The sequence below is a fragment of the Muntiacus reevesi genome, chromosome 9 (genome assembly GCF_963930625.1).
Source record: "Muntiacus reevesi chromosome 9, mMunRee1.1, whole genome shotgun sequence".
In the NCBI taxonomy this organism is placed as follows: domain Eukaryota; kingdom Metazoa; phylum Chordata; class Mammalia; order Artiodactyla; family Cervidae; genus Muntiacus; species Muntiacus reevesi.
In genome coordinates this window covers 37,736,780-37,761,433 of record NC_089257.1, presented here as the reverse complement: position 1 = coordinate 37,761,433, position 24,654 = coordinate 37,736,780, and the positions used below count along the sequence as shown (strand labels likewise).

Below are 24,654 nucleotides of genomic sequence, written 5' to 3'. Positions count from 1 at the left end.
GACCTATGAAGCCCAGGAAGATTGTGCAGGCCATGGAGCAGCTAAGTCCTTGCACCACAAGTACTGAGTCCGCCCTCTAGAACCTGTAGTCTGCCCCAAGAGAAGCCAGCCGCTGTAATGAGAAGTCTGTGCACTGCAGCTGGAGAGTGGCCCCCACTCGCCAGAACAGACAAAACCCACACCCAGCAATGCAGACCCAGAGTAGCCAAAAATAGCTAACTAAAGATATAAAGTTATAAAAAGAAATGTAAAATGAATTCTGCGTGATAAAGTATTGTGGCATACTTTAGTTGGTAGCTCTTTATTTTTTTTTAGTTCCCTGACCAGGGCTTGAACTTGCTCCCTTGGCAGTGAAAGTGCAGAGTTCTAACCACTGGACCACCAGGGAATTCCCTGGTAACTCTTTCTTTTTTTTTAGTGTTACAAAAATCATGGTTTATCATCAGTCAGTGGTGCCTTGTACATACAGTATTTCATCTCACAACTTGATTGTGATCTATTTTGCTTAGTCTTCACTAATTTAACAGTAATCTCCTTTTGTGTTTTAGCCCCAAAGTGGTTAGCACACAGGAGGTCAGTAAACATTTGATCAATGAATGAATGAGACTCAGATACAGTGGACAGATGACATTTTTTCCATCAGTTTAGAATTGTGCACCCTGAATTTAGTAGGGAAGTAAATGTGAGGGAAGAGCCAGACTTCTTGAGCATAGAAGTGAAATTTTAAAACTGTGATTATTAAAAAAAAACAAAATGTGATTATTAACAGTATATAAAAATGAACTTGTACCCTATTATATCCCTCTATGATTCCATATTTATATCCCTCTATGTTTATCCTGTTAAGAAAATTCAATCCAGGTTGTTGTGGGGATTAAATTTAGATAATGCTTGTCAAGTGCCCAGCACAAATGCACATGTGTCTGGTTTGTTTCATTTAATCCTTCTCATCCATTTAATTAAACCAACTTTTCCTTAAGCATCAGAACCATGGTTCAAGATATATTAATATCAATTTAAATTCAGTTTTCTATGTGAATCACCTGAACTACATGCTTATTATTAACTGAATTTCATCAGAAATAGCATTGTAACATATTATGGCTAACTAGACTTGGGGATGGAGCTTCTCAGAGAATCTACGAATATTTTATAATACTGTTAATCAGAGGAAATGTACTTCAGTTTTTCCAACAACTTACTTTACAAACCTTTGAAATATAAGGCCATTTTTAAGTTGGAGAATACACTAACATTTTTTTCCACTGAATATTGGGAAATTACTTTTTTATTGATAATTAGAAGGTTTGTACTTTTGCCTATTCCCTATCCAAATCGTTGTTTAATAAAAATAGTACTTCCAATTTTTATAGCATTTGATTTAACAAAATTTTCCCACCAGATGTAATCTTTGTGAATCCTTCTCTGACCTGGTTCCATCCCCTGAACAAGATTGAATGTCCCATCTGTGAGCTCTCATGGTACCCTAGGCTTATTTCTGTCATAGCTATAGTACAGTGACTGTTTACTTGCCTATCTTCCTCCAAGCATTAGCTCTTTGAGGTCAAGAACCAAATTTTCACTGATAAAAATTTCAGGCCTGCTGATTTCCCTCATGCCCAGAAAGTGTATCAGGGCCTGCCATTCAAGGCATACCCAAAGGTCTCTTTAATTGAAATTAAGTTAGCTGCTTATATAAGCAAGTTGTGACTGGAAAAAATCCCTTAAATAATTGCCCTAAAGATATTTGCTGCTTGTCTTTTATCCTGGATTGTCATGGCATTTAGATGAGTCTAGGGAAGGGGTTATAGAACCGCTGGTTCTGAATTATTAGGGTTTTCTATAAGGATTTTATTGACCTTTAAGCTCTGACCTCAAAACTCTTTCTTCCTATTGTGATATATCTAAGCAGAATAGTAGCTTCCATGTGTTCTAATGACTGAGAATGGCCACGCATCAGTGATAAGAGTGAACAACTCCAGTTGATCTTTGTAGACTATCGTAAAGTGTTCTATTGCCTGCTTTTTTGCTTTCATTACTGATATCTCAGTGGTTGTGTGTTTGAGGCCGGATCACTTTATATCCTTTTTTCTGTTTACTTTTAGTGTTTTTGAAAAAAGATGTTATTACTTATGCTGTTTTTATATTGGGTGAGTGGTAGAAATAAAATTTAGAAAAATTTCTAACTTGGGTAAAGCACAGTTCTTAATTGTCAGAAGTATAAGTTTAGAGTTGTTATTGTGCTGCAGCCATTGTCTTTATCCATCCATTTAAAACAAAGCAGGTTTTTGTGTGATCTGACTCAGCAGGTTGGAAGTTCCCATAGACTAAATATCTTATCTGAAAGTGGTTTTAAGTGAGGTAGTTTCATTCATAAAACCAGTCGTATATTGGGCCATAAGTATCCTTTCTTGTCTAATACAGGACGTTGTGTAAAATCCTGCTATTTCCATTTTTGGATTCTATGATGCCCAGTTAGTAAGGAACATTTTCATAAGTGGCCAACGCAGAGAAGTATTAGGAATAGGATGTAGAATTTTCAAGCACCTGGTAAATCAGTGTTTTGTTAAGTTGGAACTCTTTTATAAGGTTTCCTCTGTTCTTTCTTTGTGAATGACTTCAGAGAAACTTGAGAATTGTCTTTGATTCTTCCTTTTCACTCCATCCTTCTGCTCTGTCCCATCATTATAATTGTAGTTGTAAACCTTGGCTTTCTTCTTAGTCTCCATGGTACTCAGGCTTGCTTTAAGAGTCCTCTACCAATCATTATCCCTATGGCAGAAACCAATCCTCTTCCACTTCTTCCTGGGGATTTCTGGGTGCTTATTGTTAGCTTTGATGATTTTAAGAATGGAGAGAGACCTAATATTATTTTGAGGGTAGTATTAAAAACTAATAAGGAAGTGACCCTAGCTGAGCTACTTTTTATGGTTTTGGATGAGTTATTTAACCTCTCTTGGGTTTAGCTTTCTCATTTGCTAAAGAGAAATAATAGCAGCTACCCTAGAGTGTTGTTGAAATTAATTCATTCATTCATCTCCATTTTCTCCTCAAGCCCCTTGAAATTATAGTAAAGTAACTTGGAAAAAGGAATAATCAAAGGACAAAGAAGAGGAGGGAAGGTAAGATACCAGCAGGATTTAGGAAGATGGCAAGTTGAAAACTGTTAATTCACTGACAGGGAAGAGCGAACTGCAAACTGTAGAAAGAGAATGAAAGTTGAAGTTAATCCATATGTCAACCCCATAAAGATTCAGGAATTGTAGATGCTAGGTACCTCTGAAAGGGGGTTAAAAATAGGATTAATTGACTCCATTAGACTCCCAGATCTTTTCCTTTCCCTCTATTTATTGAAAATAAATTTCTCAATAATGGGAGACAGGTTAACTTGTGGAAAAATTGAACCAGAGTGGCTCTGGATTTAGAGACAGTAGGGATATGAGATCAAAGATAAAGCAGCTGGATGAAACAGGTATTAAGTGAAAGTACATAATTGTGTCTTCTAAATATGTTATGGTTTCTCCTTTACTTTCCTCAGGTCTTTGCTTAAAGAAGCCTTCCATGATCACCTGATTTAAAATTCATTCCTTCCCATTCTGATATTCATTGTCCTCCTTCCTGACTTTATATGGCCCTTATTGCCACCTTGCAAATTTTTGCTCATGTCTCCTATTAAGTGTAAACACAAGAGTAGGGATTTTGTCTTTTGTTCACTGCAGTATTCCCAGTGCCTAAAATAATATCTCATAGGTGCTTATTAATGCCTATTTGTTGAGTGAACAAATGAGACTCTTCACATCCTTTTCAGAAGGCTCACAACTAGTTTTATGGCCCAAGCAGAAGATTGGAGGATTTATCTCTGGAGAAATGCCTGGCCTAAGAGAAGAGACATGCAAATATTGATATTTAAAGGGAAGAGTCCCTCATTTAAAAGTCTGGGTCTCTACTTGATAACTGTACAGTGATACTCAATAGTCAACAAGCCCTCCTTTTTCTTTTTTTTTTCCCCCTCCTTTTTCATAGAATCACCAGTAATCCAGGGAAGGCCTCTAACACAAAAGACAGAAACCAAAACAAAATGAGAAAAGGAAACAGTAGTGCACAGAACAAAATAAAATACTAAATAAGCGAGCATCTCGAATTTTCTGGTGGTCCAGTGGTTAGGACTTGGCATTTTCACTGCTATGGCACAGGTTCAATCCCTGATTGGGGAACAAAGATCTTGCAAGCCAAGCCTTGGGGTACAGCCAAAAAAAAACCCACAAAAAACCAAACACCTCCCCCCCCCCCCCAACATCTCTTGTTAGAGACGAGACAGTTTGGCATCTGTGAAACAAGAAGAGAATGCTCTTTTATTAAAAAAAAAAAAAAAAAAAAGGAAGCTGGTTTCAGAGAACAAAATGTAAATGTTGGGAATAAAAACATATATAGTAGATATAATTCAATAGAAGAGAAAGTTTAAGGGATCTCCTGAGAAGAAGCTTGTTCTACTTTAAGATTAAAGTTTAGAAATGTGGGGGATAAAAAGATTCTTTAAAACTCAACTGCAATATAAAATTTTAAAAGTATATATTGGTAAGAAATGACAGAAAATCTATAAATTAAAAAAACTCAACAGCAATAACTTAATTAGAAGTTGATAGAAAAATGCCCTAAAGTTTGAGAAAGAATAATGTAAAATTGTTTTGTCTAATATTTGCCTACTATGTTTTTGTCCATCTTTTTTTATTTTAGAACTTTTCTCTTTTTAAAAAGTACATATTTGGAAATTTAAAAAAAATCTCATCTTAAGATATTTAAAACCTAGAGTAATTATTTTTCATACATTTGAATTTATTTCTGCCATCTTATTTTGTATTTTGTCTCATCTGACCTGTGTTTTTCTAATTTCATTGTTTTCTCTATTAGAGTAGTAATGATATAATTAAATGTTCCCCTTCTCATTTTTGGGTAACAACTTTATTGAGAGAGTTCACATACTATACAACTGACTCATTTAGAATGTACAGTCAGTGTTTTTTAAGCATATGCCCAAAGTTCTGCAACCATTACCATAGTCAATTTGGAACATGTTTAGCATCCCCAAAGAAACTTTATACCCATGAGCAATATGTCTTGCTTTTTAGTCCTCACTTTCCCTTAAACCTCCAAGCCCTAGACAGCCATCTGTTTTCTTTCTCAATAGATGTACCTAATCTGGACATTTATAATAAATGGACTTAAACAATATATGTGATCTTTTGTGAATGACCTCTTTGCCTACCATAATATTTTAAGTTCATCTTTATTGTAGCATGTTGAATTACTCTATTCTTTTTTTGTTGCCCAATAATATTCCATTGTATGAATTTATACCAAATTTTATTTATCTGTTCAACAGTTAGTAGAGACTTGAGTTGTTCCTACTTTTTAACTATTATGAACGATGCTCCTGTGAACATTGTCATACACGTTTTTATGTAGACATGATGTTTTCATTTTACTTGGGAAATTCCCTAGGAATGGAATTGCTAGATCATATGATATCTCTGTTTAACCTTTTGAGGAATTGACAAACTGTTCTTCAAAGCAGCTGTACCATTTTATAGTCCCATCAGCCATGTATATGGGTTCTAACTCTCACCTTTCTTGCCAACACTTGTCATTGGCAGTCTTTCTGTCAAAAGCTGTCTTAGTGATGTGACGTGGTTCTTTGTTGTGGTTTTGATTTGCATTTCCCTAATAACTAAATGATGCTGAATATCTTTTCATGTCCTTATTGACCACTTGTATATCTTCTCTGGAAGAATGTCTGTTCAGATCCTTTGTTCATTAAGAAATTGGGTTATCTTTGTGTTATGAGTTCTTTATATATTCTAGATACAAGTTCCTTATCTATGATTTTTCATATTTTCAGTGGTGTCCTTTGTTTTTTGTTTTTGTGTTTTTCCCCACCACACAACATAGCTTGCAGGATCTTAGTTCCCCAGCCAATAATTGAACCCAGGCTACCACAGTGAAAGCGCCAGCTCCTAAGCACTGTACCACCAGGGAATTCCCTGTATATGTTTTTAAAATATATAAATGTGATCTTATATATACTTATTTTTTATATATTCACATATTTTTATACAAATGTACATATAATTTTAGCGAACACTTCCAAAGTTGAATCTATCAAGGTACTTCCTTCCACAGTATGGAAATGTCTGTAACATAAAATTTCAATATCAAAGAAAGCTGTCAGTCAAGTGTAAAAATGGGTAACAGCATTTTTTGACATGCAAAGTTTCAAAATTAATTCCCTTTCTCAGGAATCTAATGGAGAATGTGTTGTATCAAATAAGATGGAGTTTTTTTGGATTTCCTTCCCATGTAGGTTACCACAGAGCATTGAGTAGAGATCCCTGTGCTATAGAGTAGGGATCTTACTAGATACCTGCTTTATACATGATAGTGTATATGTCAGTCCTGTTCTCCCAGTTCACCACCCTCTCCTGCAGCCTCACCGGGATCCATACATCCAAGGAATAAACTAATTTTTGAAAATGATTGGCTCCATGACAAAAATAGTAAGTGTTAGTTGCTCAGTTGTGTCTGACTCTTTGTGAACCCATGGACTGTAGCCCACTGGGTTCATCTTCATCTGTCCATGGAATTCTCCAGGCAGGAATACTGGAAGGGGTTGCCATGGAAAAGACTCCCTTCTCCAGGGAATCTTCCTGACCCAGGGATCAAACCTGGGTCTCCTGCATTGTAGGCAGATTCTTTGCCATTTGAGCCGCCAGAGAATAGAACAGGCTAATTTGAGAGTAGCCAAAGGACTACTTTAATCCTCATAACAAAGCATATAAAACTGATGCTACAAACCTATCTGACATGAAGAAACTCAGGCCTTGAGAAGTTAAGTGACTTGCCCAAGGTCACTCAATTAATAATGGCAGAACACAGCTTTAGTCTCTAGCAAATGGAAAATTAATTTAGATTTTAAAAGTTTTAAGAGTGCAATAGCCCCTCATTCTTTTCATCCCCTTTAAAATTTTTCCACTTTCTGCTGGAGAATAGATTTTTTTTTTTTTTTTTTTTTTTTACTTTCTTTTTTTCTTAAGCTCATGGGACATATCTAGAATTGTCTTTAGGAATTTAATTAATTTCTTCTAACAAATTGTGTATTATTGCCAAGTACAGGGACTATATACCCAATTATTTTCTTCCACCCACTTCACACTTGGAAAAAAATGTTTTTTATTTTATTTATTTTTTTTTAATTTTTTTTGACTTTATTTTTTTTAAAATTTTATTTTATTAGTTGGAGGTGGAAATAGATTGTTAAGGTTAACATATAGGCCAAGGGTTTTTTTTTTTTAAATCAAGCTATAATTGATTTACAATTGAATGAATTTCTGTTGTACAGCAGAGTCACTAAGTTATAAATAAATATATATTTTCTGTTGTTTATCATGGAATATATAGGACCTTGTTTATCTGTCCTACATATACTAGTTTGCATTTGCTAATCCCCGACCTGAAATCCTTTCTCCCCCCACCACCTGCATCCCCAATCACAAGTTGGCAACCACAAGTCTGTTCTCTGTATCTGTGAGTCTGTTTCTGTTGCATAGGTATGTTCATTTGTGTCATATTTTTAGATTCCACATATAAGTGATACACTGTTTTTGTCTTTCTCTTCTGACTTACTTCACTTAGTATGATAATCTCTAGGTCCATCCTTGTTGTTGCAAGTGGCATTATGTCATTCCTTTTTATGGCTGAGTAATATTCCATTGAATATGTGTACCATATTTTCTTTATCCATTCCTCTGTTGATGGACATTTAGGTTGCTCCCATGTCCTGGCTATTTGTAAATAGTGCTGCTATGAATATTAGGGTGCATGTATTTTTTAGAACTAGTTTTCATACAAGGTCCTTACTATTTTACTTCTTGTCTAAATTACCAAATGTCCCCAAGTCTTGGAGTGTATAAACAATTATGTGTTGAAATGCAGATGTTAGGAGGATGCCTGAAAAATCTCTGTGGTAGTAGGAGCAGCATTTTGAGGTGTAAATTATTGCCTTTTAAACTAAATGGGAATTACTCATACGTTGGGAAAGTTGGGTAGTCCCTGAAATTTTTTTTAAAAAGGAAGATTAGATAGAAGTGGAGGCTGTTCTCCTGGCAATAATTTCTGATTGTAAAAAGTACTTTTTCTTTAACTTGTGCCTGGCCAACTTGGAAAGTTTCTGTGGTCTTGGCAAAGTTAATCATATTTAGATTCTGAACAGGAAACCTTTGATAATATGCCCTTAATAAAGCCTTATTACTTTTCAGAAGTATAAATGAAAGAGTGAGAAAGAAAAAAAAATCTGAAGGGGACTTCCCTGGTGTTCTGTGGTTAAGAAACTGCCTTGCAATGCAGGGGACGCAGGTCTGATCCCTGGTCAGGGAACTAATATCCCACATGCCACAGAGCAGCTGAGCCCTTGCACCACAACCAGAGTCCACGTGCTGCAATGAAAGATTCTGTGTGATGCAACAAAGGTCCTGTGCACCACAGTGAAGACCTGATGCAACCAAAGAAATATATATTTTTTAAAAATCTGAGAATTAGTGCAGCATTGCAATAGAGAACAGAGACTTTGAAGAGTGATGGAACTGGAGTTGAATCCTGTTACTGCCACTTGGTAGTTGCATAACCTTGGGCAAGTTGCTTTGTGTATCTAATCTGTTTTTTTATCTGTGAAATGGGGATAAAAATAACTTTCAAAGTTTTGTAAGAATTAAATCGAATCATGCCTGTAAATTGGAACGGTGACTCACTGTTGTGTAAAGCAAATGTTAGGTACTACTGCTACCATATCCTAGGTCTAGACATTAAAATTTCATTCAAGATCCTTAGAATCTATAATATGTTTGGCATGCCATGTTATTGTTGTTATATATACTCAAATTAATATATGCATAGATGAGTTTGTGAGTGTGAGTAAAATTAAAGAGTTCTGCTTTTAGTTTTCCAGTAGGAATTCAAGTGTAACCAGCAAACCAGAAAAATAGGTCTAGACTAAAGTTGTAGTTTACTTCCACAGAAGAAGTTTTTCTATCAGAAGGTAGGTTTACACATTTACTGAGCAACTACCAGATTTATTTGATTCTTTTAAAAGATACCTTATTTTACTTAGTCACTATAATTTAAGGCAGAAAGAGTTTAGATCAGTTGAATTTGCCCAAGTTCATACTGTGTTAGGAATTATAGGGAAATGGTAGGAACTGTCATGCGAAGAGTTGACTCATTGGAAAAGACCCTGATGCTGGGAGGGATTGGGGGCAGGAGGAGAAGGGAACGACAGAGGATGAGATGGCTGGATGGCATCATCGACTTGATGGACATGAGTTTGAGTAAACTCCGGGAGGTGGTGATGGACAGGCAGGCCTGGTATGCTGTGATTCATGGGGTCACAAAGAGTTGGACACCACTGAGCGACTGAACTGAACTGAATTAATGAGGAGTTTGAATTCCTCTGTCATTGCAAACCATATACTCTCCTTTGTATTTCTAGCACCTCTCTCTCAACTTGGGAAACTAAAAATTATCCGTACCTAGGCCACATCCCAGATGGTTTAAATCAATTTCTAGAGTTAGACCTAAGCATAAGTATTTTTAAAAACTTCCCAGGTAATTTTATTACATGGATTTAGACCCACTAATCTGTTTCAGTGCCTAGTAGAAAATGATATTCAGTAAATACTTGACTGTTGAGAGAATACATCCTTGATTGCCCAGCTGCCCCATTGTAATTCATTCCGTATTATAGTCAACCTAGAGTACTTCTGTATTCACTTAAATTTTTAAAAGGGACTTTATATTATACTTTATACATAACCCACGGTTTGGTCCCATAGCATGTATAAGAAGATCTCAGGCAGTAGTTAATATTTTGCTCGTAATAGAATTCTGAATTTCCTTCATTACTGGAAAGAAGAGTAGATACGGAAATAGAGGAAGACTTAGGGTTTCGACTTAGGGTTTCTTTCTTATGTTCCATCCAAAGTTGAAGACATAGGTTGTAAGTGGATATTTATTGATTAGCTTTGTTTTAAAATGATTTAATATTTTTAAATGATACATTGTTCAAAAATAGAAAGATAGAAAGGGATGTGCATTGAAAATTGTTCCTCTCTCCTCCTAGTCATAGTTCCCCTCCCAGGTTACCATCAATGTTGTATCTGTATACTTCTAGAGACAGTCTGAACTTACATAAGGAATTGTATTATATGCATTTCCCATTTTTACCCATATGGTAGTATGTGCATCATGTTTGTTTGCTTCACAGTGTATCATATCTATAAATAAGGAGTTTTACCAATATATAATTGCTTTTGTTAACTATTGCTTCTCTATACACCAAAATTTATTTTAATCAGTTACCTGCTGATATTTAGGTTATTTTCAGTTTTTCTCTATTACAGACAATGGTACATTGAATAGATAAGTCATTTCAGTTATGTGTAAGCTTATCTTCAGATAAATGCCCAGAAATTCAAGGTATTGATATGACCAGTTTGCCATTTGGTTGGGAAATGACATAGAAGCATGGAAAAAAATGGAAGATTAAAGGTATGACGAAGCAGTTGTGACCAAAAATTATTGTAGTAGGAACAATATTAAACTGGTTTGAAAGGATAGGAATGAGCCTATAGCCAAGAATAAGGTGAGAGAACTTGTGTACGTATATGCAATATATTTGTGATTAAAATATACTAATGAATTTCCTAAAATTCTAAAGTTTTTATATATATTTGAGCTTTTTAAAACACATTTTAATGTAATACTTTATAAAAACTCTTCATATCTTTATGAGAAATGCTGTTTTCATTTCAGGTTTAATATTTTGATCAAAATTTTATCTTTTCATGCATGACTATGTTTTATTTGTAATCTCTCTCTTTTTCTTACCCTTAGGCCTGGAAGAAAGCGGGACTTTTCTCCTGTTCCTTGGAGTCAGTACTTTGAGTCCATGGAAGATGTAGAAGTAGAGAATGAAACTGGCAAGGATATATCCTTTGCAAACTGGCTTATTCCTTAATAAATTTATAGTGTCTACAAAGATTTGTATAGTTCCTAAAATGTTCTTTATTTTTGCTGTTTATTTTATTTTTATTCTTTCTGTTCCTTGCACAACATGGGATGTTACTTGTAGGACTATTAATATCTTATTTGGCTATAATTGTCTAATACATGGGAAGGGATTAAGAAATTAAATTCCTGAAACTGATAAATATTTTGAGGGGACCGTTTCATGAGTCAAGTGAGTTGAACCAGTTTATTGTCTGGAAACCAGGAATTATGTCTTCATTAGGGCAAAGGGAATAGTTTGGTATATTTTTTTTTTTCCATTGAAAAAGGGTCACACAGCTCCCATGCCTGAAAAACAGGTCTGGTGTCTCAGAAACTTCTCTGTAAGTGCCTCTTAAGGTTGGAAGGCTGTAGCTTTGCTTATAGCTTGGTCCTGTCTGAATTTTCTGATTAGTATCATCATAATTAAGTAATCAAAAATTTCAGTGAGCAAAAGCTTAGATATGTTATCTTTAACTATTCATACACTTTTCGAGTTTACAAGAGTGGTTCAGAGGGTCCAGTCCTACTCCTTCTGCATGGAGGAGGCCATTCTGCCCTTTCCTGGGCTGTGTTCACGGTAAGTAAGTAGTTGATAGTGGAAGTTAATGTTAGCTCAATGAAACTATCAGCCATGCCATGTAGGGCCACCCAAGATGGATTGGTTATGGTGGAGAGTTCTGACAAAATGTGGTCCACTGGAGAAGGGAATAGCAAACCACTTCAGTATTCTTGCTTTGCTGCTGCTGCTGCTGCTGCTAAGTCACTTCAGTTGTGAGAACCCCATAAACAGTATGAAAATGCAAAAAGTTAGGACACTGAAAGATGAACTCCCCAGGTCGGTAGGTGCCCAATAGGTTACTGGAGATCAGTGGAGAAATAACTCCAGAAAGAAGAGACGAAGCCAAAGCAAAAACAATATCCAGTTGTGAATGTGACTGGTGATAGAAGCAAAGTCTGATGCTGTAAAGAGCAATATTGCATAGGAACCTGGAATGTTAGGTCCATGAATCAAATTGGAATTCAATCAAATCAAAGGCAAATTGGAAGTGGTCAAATAGGAGATGGCAAGAGTGAACGTTGACATTTTAGGAATCAGTGAACTAAAATGGACTGGAATGGGTGCATTTAACTCAGATGACCATTATATCTACTAGTGTGGGAAAGAATCCCTTAGAAGAAATGGAGTAGCCCTCATAGTCAACAGAAGAGTCCAAAGTGCAGTACTTGGATGCAATCTCAAAAACGACAGAATGATCTCTGTTCGTTTCCAAGGCAAACAATTCCGTATCAAAGTAATCCAAGTCTATGCCCTGACCAGTAGTGCTGAAGAAGCCAAAGTTGAATGGTTCTCTGAAGACCTACAAGACCTTCTACAACTAACACCCAAAAAAGATGTCCTTTTCATTATAGGGGACTGGAATGCAAAAGTAGGAAGTCAGGAAACACCTGGCGTAAAAGGCAAATTTGGCCTTGGAGTACAGAATGAAGCAGGGCAAAGGCTAATAGAGTTTTGCCAAGAGAATGCACTGTTCACACCAAACACCCTCTTCCAGCAGCACAAGACCCTATACATGGACATCACCAGATGGTCAATTACCAAAATCAGATTGATTATATTCTTTGCAGCCAAAGATGAAAAAGCTCTATACAGTCAGCAAAAATAAGACTGGGAGCTGACTGTGGCTCAGATCATGAACTCCTTATTGCCAAATTCAGACTTAAATTGAAGGAAGTAGGGAAAACCACTAGACCATTCAGGTATGACCTAAATCAAATCCCTTAAGATTATACAGTGGAAGTGAGAAATAGATTCAAGGGATTAGATCTGATAGAGTGCCTGATGAACTATGGATGGAGGTTCTTGACCTTGTACAGAAGACAGGGATCAAGAACATCCCCAAGAAAAAGAAATGCAAAAAAGCAAAATGGCTGTCTAGGGAGGCCTTACAAATAGCTGTGAAAAGAAGAGAAGTGAAAGGCAAAGGAGAAAAGGAAAGATATACCCATTTGAATGCAGAGTTCCAAAGAATAGCAAGGAGAGATAAGAGCGCCTTCCTCAGTGATCATTGCAAAGAAATAGAGGATAACAACAAAATGGGAAAGACTAGAGATCTCTTCAAGAAAATTAGAGATACCAAGGGAACATTTCATGCAAAGATGGGCACAGTAAAGGACAGAAATGGTATGGATCTAACAGAAGCAGAAGATATTAAAAAGAGGTGGCAAGAATGCACAGAAGAACTATATAAAAAAAGATCTTCACGACCCAAATAATCACGATGGTAGGATCACTCACCTAGAGCCAGACATCCTGGAATGCGAAGTCAAGTGGGCCTTAGGAAACATAACTGAACAAAGCTAGTGGATGTGATGGAATTCCAGTTGAGCTATTTCAAATCCTAAAAGATGATGTTGTGAAAATGCTGTGCTCAATATGCCAGCAAATCTGGAAAACTCAGCAGTGGCCACAGGACTGGAAAAGCTTAGTTTTCATTCCAATCCCAAAGAAAGGCAATGCCACAGAATGTTCAAACTACCACACAATTGCACTCATCTCACACGCTAGCAGTAATGCCCAAAATTCTTCAAGCAAGGCTTCAACAGTACATGTACATGAACCAAGACATATTCTAAAACTCTTATCAGTAGTATGGTACTGGCAGAAAGAATGCAGAAATAAGCCCATGTATAAAAATAAGTTAATATAAAATCCAAATGGATTAAACTACTGAATTTAAAAAGATGATAAGAACATTAATATATGGTGTGGGGCAGCCACATAAAGTGGAAGCCATAAAAAAATGGTTGATAAGTTCAACTTTACTGAAACCAAAAATTCCAAGGACTCCAAGAAGGCTCTATGGGGAAAAGATAATCTCTAAAATAAATGGTGTTGGGAATACTGAATAACTCCATGCAAAACATGTCTCTCTCTCACACACACAGGAATATTCAGCCATGAAAAAGAAAGGAATCTTGCTGTTTGCAACCACATGGAGGACCTTGAGTGTGTTGTGCTAGATGAAATAAGTCAGATAAAGACAAATAATATATGTTCTCAGTTATATGTAGAATCTAAAAAAGCTGACTTCATAGAAATAGAGATTAGAATGGTGATTGTCAAGGGCTAGGAGGTGGGAATAAACTGGAAAATTCTGAAGGAGATGGGAATACCAGACCACCTGACCTGCCTCTTGAGAAACCTGTATGCAGGTCAGGGAGCAACAGTTAGAACTGGACATGGAACAACAGACTGGTTCCAAATAGGAAAAGGAGGACATCAAGGCTGTATATTGTCACCCTGCTTATTTCACTTCTATGCAGAGTACATCATGAGAAACGCTGGGCTGGAGGAAGCACAAGCTGGAATCAAGATTGCTGGGAGAAATATCAATAACCTCAGATACGCAGATGACACCGCCCTTATGGCAGAAAATGAAGAGGAACTAAAAAGCCTCTTGATGAAAATGAAAGAGAAGAGTGAAAAAGTTGGCTTAAAGCTCAACATTCAGAAAACTAAGATCATGGCATCTGGTCCCATAGATGGGGAAAATAGATGGGGAGACAATGGAAACAGTGTCAGACTTTATTTTTCTGGGCTCCAAAATCACTGCAGATGGTGACTGCAGCCACGAAATTAAAAGGCACTTACTCCTTGGAAGGAAAGTTATGACCAACCTAGATAGCATATTAAAAAGCAGAGACATTACTTTGCCAACAAAGGTCTGTCTGGTCAAGGCTATGGTTTTTCCAGTGGTCATGTTTGGATGTGAGAGTTGGACTGTGAAGAAAGCTGAGTGTCAAAAAATTGATGCTTTTGAACTGCAGTGTTGGAGAAGACTCTTGAGAGTCCCTTGGACTGCAAGGAGATCAGTCCTGGGTGTTCATTGGAAGGACTGATGCTGAAGCTGAAACTCCAATACCTTGGCCACCTCATGCGAAGAGTTGACTCTTTGGAAAAGACCCTGATGCTGGGAGGGATTGGGGGCAAGAGGAGAAGGGGACGACAGAGGATGAGATGACTGGATGGCATCACCAACTCAATGGGCATGAGTTTGAGCAAACTCTGGGAGTTGGTGATGGACAGGGAGGCCTCGCATGCTGTGATTCATGGGGTCGCAAAGAGTCGGACACGACTGAGCGACTGAACTGAACTGAACTGAGGAGGTGGGGGAATGGGGAGATGTTGGTCAAAGGGTACCAACTCCCAGCTATAAGATGAATTAGTTCTGGGAATCTGTTAAATGTACAACATGGTGACTGTAATTAATTGTATGGTATTAATACTTGAAAGTTGTTAAGAGAATAGATCTTAAATGTTATCCACCCACACACATGATGATTATGTGAGAGGCTGGAGGTTATTGTGATAACCATTTTGCATATACACATGTATCAAATGATTGCATCCCGTGCCTTAAACTTAAATGTTATATGTCAGTAATATTTCAGCAGAGTTGGGGAAAAAGATCATAGAAAACATCCAAAGAGATCACATTTAGATGGCAAATCATGAGCTTTTTTCTCCTCTCTTTCTTACTAATTTTCTGTATTTTTATAATGTGAATATATTAAAAATATGTTTAGTCAATTAAAAATAAAATGAGAAAATGTGATTTAAGAGCTTTGATTTGTTTTATGTTATACATTGACTGTTATGTTAGTAACTTACCTTGGTTCTGGTCTTATTTTTACTGCGAGTTGTGTGATCCCGAGGAAATAATTTCCTTTCTCTTGACTTCAGTTTCCTCATTCATGAAATGTAGGAGTTAGCCTAGATAGCTGTCCTATCTTTTTCTTAAAAGTTAAAAAAGTGTCGACATTTACTAACACTAATTGTGATGTGTTACTGTCAAAGAGTTTAGTTCATTTGAGGAAGAAGATCCTCAATTTCAGGTTTGTTTAAACCAATAAAATTGTACTTGCTCATGATATTATGATTTCTTTTTCAATATATTTTTAATTGGCACAAACTTATGTGTACTGCTGCTCTATCTTAAGTGAATCTTTGGTAGATTTTATGACTTGTGCTGCTTTCAAAGTTATTTCATTATCTGAGTGTCACATTTGTGTGATATGCTGAACCAAGATACAGGCTGACTCACTGGTTCTTACCTAGAGAATTTCCCCTCTAGAACAGGGAAAAGTAAGCAGTGAGTGTGGATGAAAATCACAGGCGATGGCAGAGTTCAGAGGGGCTTGCTTAGAGGTGCTTATTCTGTTTCATGCGGAGCTAGGAAGAGTTAAATTTTAAAGAGGGATTTCATATTTTGAGGTTGGGATAGAGCCAGAATGTGTACTAAGAAAATAGAGTCATTAGTTTTAAAATTTTTCTTCAAAGGGGAATTCCTTTGATTCTCTTGGGTTCCTTTAATTCTGATGGCAGTTCACCCAACAAAGTTATCATTGGTAATGGGGAAAGATTTGCTAACCCTGATGTATGTTAATACTTTCCCTTTTCCTCCTAGGCAGCAATCATTAGTAGAGTTCAATGTAGGATTGTGGCTTTGGATCTTCGAGGTCATGGTGAGTGAAGTTCTTAATTACTCACTGACTCAATGACATATTTGCCAACCCTTTTGAATAGTGTAAAGTATTAAAAAGTTCAGTGGGTTTGGTCATTTCCATTTCGGCATTTTGAGGGAAATCCTAGCTTTTAGTTTTCACAAGTATTTTATAAATTCACACACATATATATCTTGTTGAGAAAATGTCTGCTAATGTAACCAAATTCCAGTGCTCATGGTGTATAAGGAATGTGGGAAAATCTGCTACTGTAATTATCCTCCTCCTTTGCTACTGTAATTATCCTTCATAAAGATATGTCTGTAACAGAAAATCCTTGCTGTGCCTATCATGTACGATTATAAAGTCCCCATTTCATTATCCTAAAGTGAGATTTTTGGAAGACAGTACTCTGATTTTATCATTTATCTCCTTGGGAATTTTATTTTTAAAATATTTTATTTTTAGGTGAAACAAAAGTCAGGAATTCTGAAGACCTGTCTGCAGAAACAATGGCAAAGTAAGTCATACTGTTTATACAATCACCTGGCTTACATTACTACCATAAATAATAATATATCTTTATGGCTGTCCTGGTGAGATTGTTGAAAAATAAATAACAGAGAACATTTTACTTCTTTTTTCTTTCCTCTATCTTGTGTTACTTTACTATTTAATATTGAAAGAAACCTCCGATTTCTTGGTATATTCAATATGATGGTCATCATTTAAAATGATGCCCTGAAAATTCTTCAGGGAACAGTTTAGCCTGTATTAGCTTTTGAAAAGTTTCCTTCTGTTCACAGAATTGAATAGAATCTGAATATCTACTGGGGACCCAGCTTGAAAAATAGTTGTTTACAAAAGGCCCTCTAGGATATTCTTAAGATTCCTGCCCACATGCCTTTTCCAGCTTTATAGTAAGATGGGAACAAGGTATTAAAGAATTAACTGATTATACCCTGAACTGCAAAGTATAAGATGCGTACAGCACCTACAGTGGCTCTCAAACCTGGCCATTCATCAGAATTATCTGAGAAATGGTTTAAAGTACAGATCATTCAGTCCTGACTCACAGCTTTTGAATTACTGCTTCTACCAGTGCGTCTGGGCATTTATATTTTGATAAATTTCTATAAAGGAATCTGATGCAGCCCCATGACTGGTATTTGGGAACCACTATTCTGTATTGTGTGGATTTCCCTGGTAGCTCAGTGGTAAAGTATCTGCCTGCCAATGCAGGAGACAGGAGTTTGATCCTTGGGTTGGGAAGATCCCCTAGAGTAGGAAATGGCAACCCACTCCAGTATTCTTGCCTGGAACATTCTGTGGACAGAGGATCCTGGTGGGCTACAGTCCATGGGTTCACAAAGAGTTGGACACGACTGAGTACATACACATACAACGTTCTGTATTGTAAACAGGCTTTTTCAAGCTACCTTGCTTTTAACACGTGCTCTCTCATGTGTTTAATGCATGCGCTCTCAAGTATTTTTTTGGCACCAAAAATACCTTGTCCCTTCTTACTTTAGCAGCTTGAATCTGGATATAAGTAAAGTTGAATCTGGACATAAGTTCTGTTTTTCCTTCAGAACCCAAACTCATGTGGCCAGAATTGTATTGTTATAGTAGATATTATTTATGTGATTTCTATCTTCCAGGCTTTATTAAATATAAATTAAACATTTATTTAGAATAAATTATTTGTTTTAATCCATAGTGTAAATATTGTCACCTTTTTATCAATGAGGAAACTGGCACAGTAACGAACCGTGTGAGATCACACAGTTAATGGACCTGAACTGTGATCATTCAGCCATAGTGCTTGGTAAAGAGAGAGAAATAACAATGTGTGAGAACCATTCAACTCAATAATCATGTGCCTGAGAAACCACAAAAGGAGAGCCAAGAATCTGCTCCCTCATTTTTTCCTTTGTAATATGAGAACAGTAAAGCCTGAAATAATCAAGCATGTAATACCCATAGAAAGATTTGCAGGTGATTTTTAAAGGGTACAAAAAAGTGAAATATATCATCTAAGTGGCCAGTCAGCCAGACAAGGATGTGATAGTTTGACTGACATTCAAGAAGAAATTAAAGAATTGATGATGACCTTAAGGAAATATTGCCTAATCATGTATGAATCTGGGACAATCAGGAGAGAGAAATCAGATAGTAATAAACAAGGAAAGCTTAATATAAAGATTTATTAATTGTAACAGGGGACTGGAGTAATGAGGAATTGGCTGGTAAAAAGTAAGAGCTCTAAAGAATATAGGGTTAATTAAGTTGATTATGGGAATCAATGTCACAGTGTATACATATGTCAAATCATCACATTGTACACTTTTAAAGTATATTATAATGTTATCTATCAGTTACATCTCAGTAAAGCTGGGAACAAGTTTGAAAAACAGAAGGAAAGACTAGAAATAGCAGATGTAAGAAGCAGCCACTTCCTATTTCCCCTCAGACCGAGACAGCACCTGAGTGAAAAAGATTGAGATCTCGACCTTGTTGGAGAGGGCACTAGTGATGGCTTACTGAAGGTATAGAAGTTACTTTGATGCCAGAACTTGCCAGAAATCTGCCCTTTTGGGTTTGGGGAAGCTGTTCACATGGAGTTGTCTCACCAGAGGCACTTTGCAGCAGAATTACCAGGGATGGTTCCAGAGATCTGCAGTACAGCATGATGCCTATAGTTAATGATGCTGTGCACTTAGAAGTTTGTTAGGAGGGTGGCTCTCATGTAAAGTCTTTCTACCATGCATATGTATGCATTCACACACACACACATGAGCAGTGCAAGGAATCTCGAAGGTGATGGATGTGTTTATTCCCTTGATCATGGTGATGATAACAGGAGTTGATCATGGTGATGATAATAGGAGTGTATACTTACCAATTGTATACATTAAATATGTACCATTTTTATATACCAATTATACTTCAAAAATCTAGGGAGAATAAAAGAACACTAGGGATGGGGGGATGGAGTGTTTGGAGAAACCTTCTGTGTTGCAAGAGCTGGTCACCAGAAAAGCTGTGTGTGCTGCAGATCCTGGATGCTAGACAAGCTCCAGGAGCTTGTGGAGTCAGTGCACACCGGGAACAAAACCCTCTCTCTCTGCAGTATCTCTCCTTTGCCCACCACTGGCATAGCTTGACATCTTGCCAACTAGCAAAGGAAAAATATTGAAAGGCCTCATCCAGTTATTGCGGAACATGTAAATGGTGAATAAGAGCTAAGAGATAATAAGTTGATAACTCACACAAAAAGTTCAAAAGAAAATAAATGATTAAAACCTTCTGTAAGAGCTAAAGATAATTACCAAGAATCAGAAGAGCCAACAAGTTGGATTCTTGCTGAAATAGGTGAAGCAATAAAACATTTATATTGTTTCTGAATTCAATCACTCTGTGAAACAAAAATCTTAAAATGGGCATTTTAATGGGCACTTGGTGGGTTTTCAAGTAGCCCTGACAGATGGGTTTTGCCTTTCACATCAACTTAGAACCTAAACTCTGTGTAAAAATGAAACTCCACTGAAAGTAGAAGAGCTGAGATTCAAGCTCAGCTTACTCTGATACTGGATTTTCTGTCATGTCTGTGATATGCTATACTGCTTCTCAGGAAATGAACTAGTATTAATAAATATGACAGGATCCCCCTAGATAGCATCTACCAAACTTGTATATCCAGTTACTAACTAGATAATCTTTCATAGCATCCTTTTATTTTACTCATTATACCTAACAAACCGGGATGTTTTGAAAGAACAGCATGTATATTATCTATGGTGAATCAGATCACCAGCCCAGGTGGGATGCATGAATCAAGTGCTCGGGCCTGGTGGGCTGGGAAGACCCAGAGGAATCGGGTGGAGAGGGAGGTGGGAGGGGGGTTCGGAATGGGGAATACGTGTAACTCTATGGCTGATTCATATCAATGTATGACAAAACCCACTGAAAAATTAAAAAAAAAAAAAAATTAAAAAAAAATAAAAGAAAAAAAAAAACAAAAAACCCTAAAAAACCAAAACTTTTAGCCTTAAATTTAACTCTGAGGGAATATTAAAATTATTTGTTTTTGCTTATAAAGTTGAGTGGCCTGCTTATTTCTCATTCACATTGTCTGTAGATATTGCAACTATCCTATTCATATCTCTAATTGTTGTTTGAGATTTTTAAGATTAATTCCTTCAGAAATAATAATACTTATTTTTGCCATTCTGAATACTGTGGAGAACCATATTTGAAAGACTGTGTCCCTACATTCACAGCTGCTATATGGCTGACAGTGCATGAGTGCCTGAGGTATATAGTGACACTCAGCAAGACAGAACTGCTTGAAGTTGACTGACTGACTCACTCCCAGAAGACAGGAGAGCCAGTGGTGTCTAGAAAAACACCTTACTTACTCTTCCTATGGCAAAGAAGGCCCATACACGAATGAAAAACAAAGTTTCTGCTTTACTTCTCCTTTTCAAAGCTTTGGGGTTTGACTTTGTTAAATAGGTTCACTCATAATTAAAGACTGGAACAGAAGCCAGTAAAAATTAGCTCTGAACATTTTTCTGGTTTCTCAGAACACTAAATTTGCATTCATACTACAAACAACTTTACATGACAAATTATAAATAATAATTAATATTTGTATAACACCTTACTCTTTTCAAAGTAAAGTGATGAAAGTACTCTTTTCACTACTGAGTATCTCAGTAATCCTCAGAGCAATCCAGAATAGTAATTGATATTCTTATCTTCATTTTATAGATGTTGAAACTCTAAGAGATTAAGTAACTAATGCAAGTTCACACAGTAAAAAATAAACTAGATCTGCAGTTCATCTTGCAGGTGATGTCAAACTGCTACATTATAATGCTTAAAAAAATTGTTTTCCTATTTCATGGATGGGGAAACTGAGGCATAGAGCAGTTGAATGACTTGTTCAGAGTTTCAGGCCTATTTTAGGTTTAAAATAAAGGTAGATATTTATGTAATTGTACTAAATGTGTGGAACAGTGAAAGTGTTATGTAAAGGGAAATCAAAGTTTTGGTTCTTAGCTCTTCTTGTATAGGTGCTGGGGACTGTGTTAGGAGGTTTTCTTAGGTGCATTTGCAAGATGGGCTATTAGACCTTTACAGCCCTGGGATTATTAGTTACTGACCAAAGGAGAGAATTAGGAAAGAACACTATTTTTACAGTGTTGTTAGAGAGTAATATGCCCTGCTTTATTTCCTTCTCTGCAGAGATGTTGGCAATGTGGTTGAAGCCATGTATGGGGACCTCCCTCCTCCAATTATGCTCATTGGACATAGCATGGGCGGTGCTATTGCAGTCCACACAGCATCGTCCAGCCTGGTACCAAGCCTCTTGGGTCTGTGCATGATTGATGTTGTGGAAGGTAAGTTTTCTTATTGCTGATTAAATCAAAATCTTTGACTTATAAAAGATATCCATGGTAGATTATTGTTGCCTTTATTTATTGTCGACTTTCATCTTGAAGTATGTCCCTCTGTCTTTTGTATCTTTTTAAAATGTCTTTAAATGTTATTTTGTAGCAGAGGCATTCCAAGTATTTTTTTATTTGAATATAATTGACATTTAACTTTTCAAATGTATATCCTCATGACTTGATATATGTGTATATTGTGAAATTATCAGCACAATATATCTAGTTAACATATGTCATCACACAAAGTTACAGATTTTTTTTGTGTGTGTGATGAGAGCTTATAAGATCTTAGCAACTTTTCACATACACAATATGGTATTATTAACTATAATCACCATGCTATGCATTACATATCTAGGACTTATTTTATTAGTGGAAGTTTGTACTTTTCACACCGTCACTCATTTTGTCCACACCTCACATTATATAGTCATTTTACATGCCATCAGAAACTCTACATAAACATCGTTTATGGCTGCGTAATATTTCAATTGTATGTACATCCCATAGTTTTATTTACTATTTAAAAAGAAGCTGCCATGTTTTTTCTGATCCAGCCTCAGAAGTCACACTATTGCTTGTGTAAGTCAGCTCTGTTCAATGTGGAGGGACTACTGAATACCAGGAGGCAGAAGTCATTGGAGGACATCTTAGAAGGAGGCAATCACACCAATCTTCTGAATTTTCTTAAACTGCTTTTTCCCTCCATGCGTCACTTAATTCTGTCATTGAGGGGAGGTATATAGTATATAGGTGACTCTTTAAGTTCTGTTGACTCAGAATATGTTAAGTACTGTGGTTAAAATTTTTTGTTTGACATCTAGGTACAGCCATGGATGCACTTAACAGCATGCAGAATTTCTTACGAGGTCGTCCTAAAACCTTCAAGTCTCTGGAGAATGCCATTGAATGGAGGTAACCTACAAATTTATATTGTCTATATTTTATTTTATTTTATTTTTTATTGTCTATATTTTAAATGTTAGGTTTAGCTTTTCTTTTTCATCAGCTCAAGCACCAAATTGAAGGGAATGGTTCAGTTTCCAAGCCTCAGCTTTATTGTAATATGTATGGAAACATTTATATAAAGAGCAGTTTTAAAAAATAAACATTTTGGACTGCTCAGTTGTCTAAAACCCATCCTTTTTCTAATATACTATAGTACCTCCTAAAATCTTAACAATTATGGATTATCTGCTGTCTAGCTGTTCCCATCTCTAAGGTGAGATTTTGGACTAAATGAGACTGCAAGGCCTTTTCCACCTCTGATATGCCATGATTCTGGATTCACTTTCTCTGTTCCAGAGAAGGTGGAGAAACAGATGGGTGTAGGTTCCCTTCTCAGTTTTCATTTGCATTTGGCCTAAATAAAAACCCTTTATTAAATAGTTTTCATAGAAATTACTGACAGAATTGGCTATGGCTTCCACTTAAGTAAAGACTGTTCAGTCATTAATTTATTCACTAGTTCAATAAATTATTTGACCATTTATTAAACACATATTTATTGAACACTTTGTGTTAAAGGGTAATGATGGAAATATGAGTAAAACACTGTCCCTCCCCTACAGAGATCAGTTTTGGGATAAAATGTCTTCAGTATCCTTTCTTCCTACCTATTCCTCAAAACCCATTTCTAGTCCCCTCTCCAGAACACTTCCTGTAACTCCTCCAAACCACCCCGGTCATTCCCTCAGCAAAATTGCTAAAAACCTTCAAGTCTATATTACATTGTACTGTTTACCCCTTAAGTCTTCTAGTTCTTCTTTAAGGGATATGCTTATATTGTTAATTTTTATTTCTGTCTTAATGCTCTTCCTGCATTATAAGATCAGAAGCTATTCTCTCTTTCTTTTGTGCTTTCATATAACATATACCATACTGCAGGTGGCTTTAGCAGGCAGAATGTATCTATTTACTGAGTCAGAGATATCAAGTGAGAATTAAGAACCTGGCAAATGTATCTTAGGGATTCCTCCTAGGACAGAGGATCTCATGCCAAATATGGCTTGCCAGAATGATGTTTGTGTTTGAGATGGTTGCTTTTGCTTCCTCTGTTTACTACCATGATGTAAGATGCTCTCTTGGAAGTACCAAAGATCGCTTAAGCAGCCACACTGAGAATACAACTCCTACTAGCTCAACATGTACCTTGGGCATCCTGCCTACCACCCCAGTAAGAACCAGTGAAAAAATTATCACAGATAACTTTTAAAATTTATGCAGTTAACACTTTTTTTTTTTCAAGTACCTAAGATATATCAGTACCTGACCTAAGAACTGGGGATGAATTAGGCTTAGTTCCTTTTATCAAAAAACTGGAATACATACAAGTAATTATATAAACACAACACAATGAAGGAGGTACAGAAGACAAGTACCCAAACCAGTCTGAGGGTTGTGGTGCACCTTCTCTTAAGAGGAAATAGAGTCTTGATTCTAGTATCAGATGTGGGATAGAATAAGCATTCTATTTGTTGAATGTTAAAATGTTCTGGGTTCTATGAGAGCCACTGATTTTTAGATATCTTTTGAGCGTAAGAATCAGAAAGAATACTACCAGCTTTTTGGTAATTTTACTTTGTGTCTGAGGGAT

General features: G+C 36.4%; 1 protein-coding gene across 3 annotated transcripts in view; it reads left to right on the top strand.

Moving 5' to 3' along the window:
* Positions 1-24,654, top strand: part of PPME1 (protein phosphatase methylesterase 1) — a 52,514-nt gene that overhangs the window by 9,979 nt on the left and 17,881 nt on the right. For all 3 annotated transcript variants that reach the window (XM_065943891.1, XM_065943892.1, XM_065943893.1), the window contains exons 2-7: positions 10,939-11,033; positions 11,580-11,671; positions 16,563-16,620; positions 17,068-17,119; positions 21,853-22,007; positions 22,883-22,973. In XM_065943891.1, the coding sequence (XP_065799963.1) occupies positions 10,939-11,033; positions 11,580-11,671; positions 16,563-16,620; positions 17,068-17,119; positions 21,853-22,007; positions 22,883-22,973 (543 nt within the window). The remainder of the gene's footprint in view (positions 1-10,938; positions 11,034-11,579; positions 11,672-16,562; positions 16,621-17,067; positions 17,120-21,852; positions 22,008-22,882; positions 22,974-24,654) is intronic.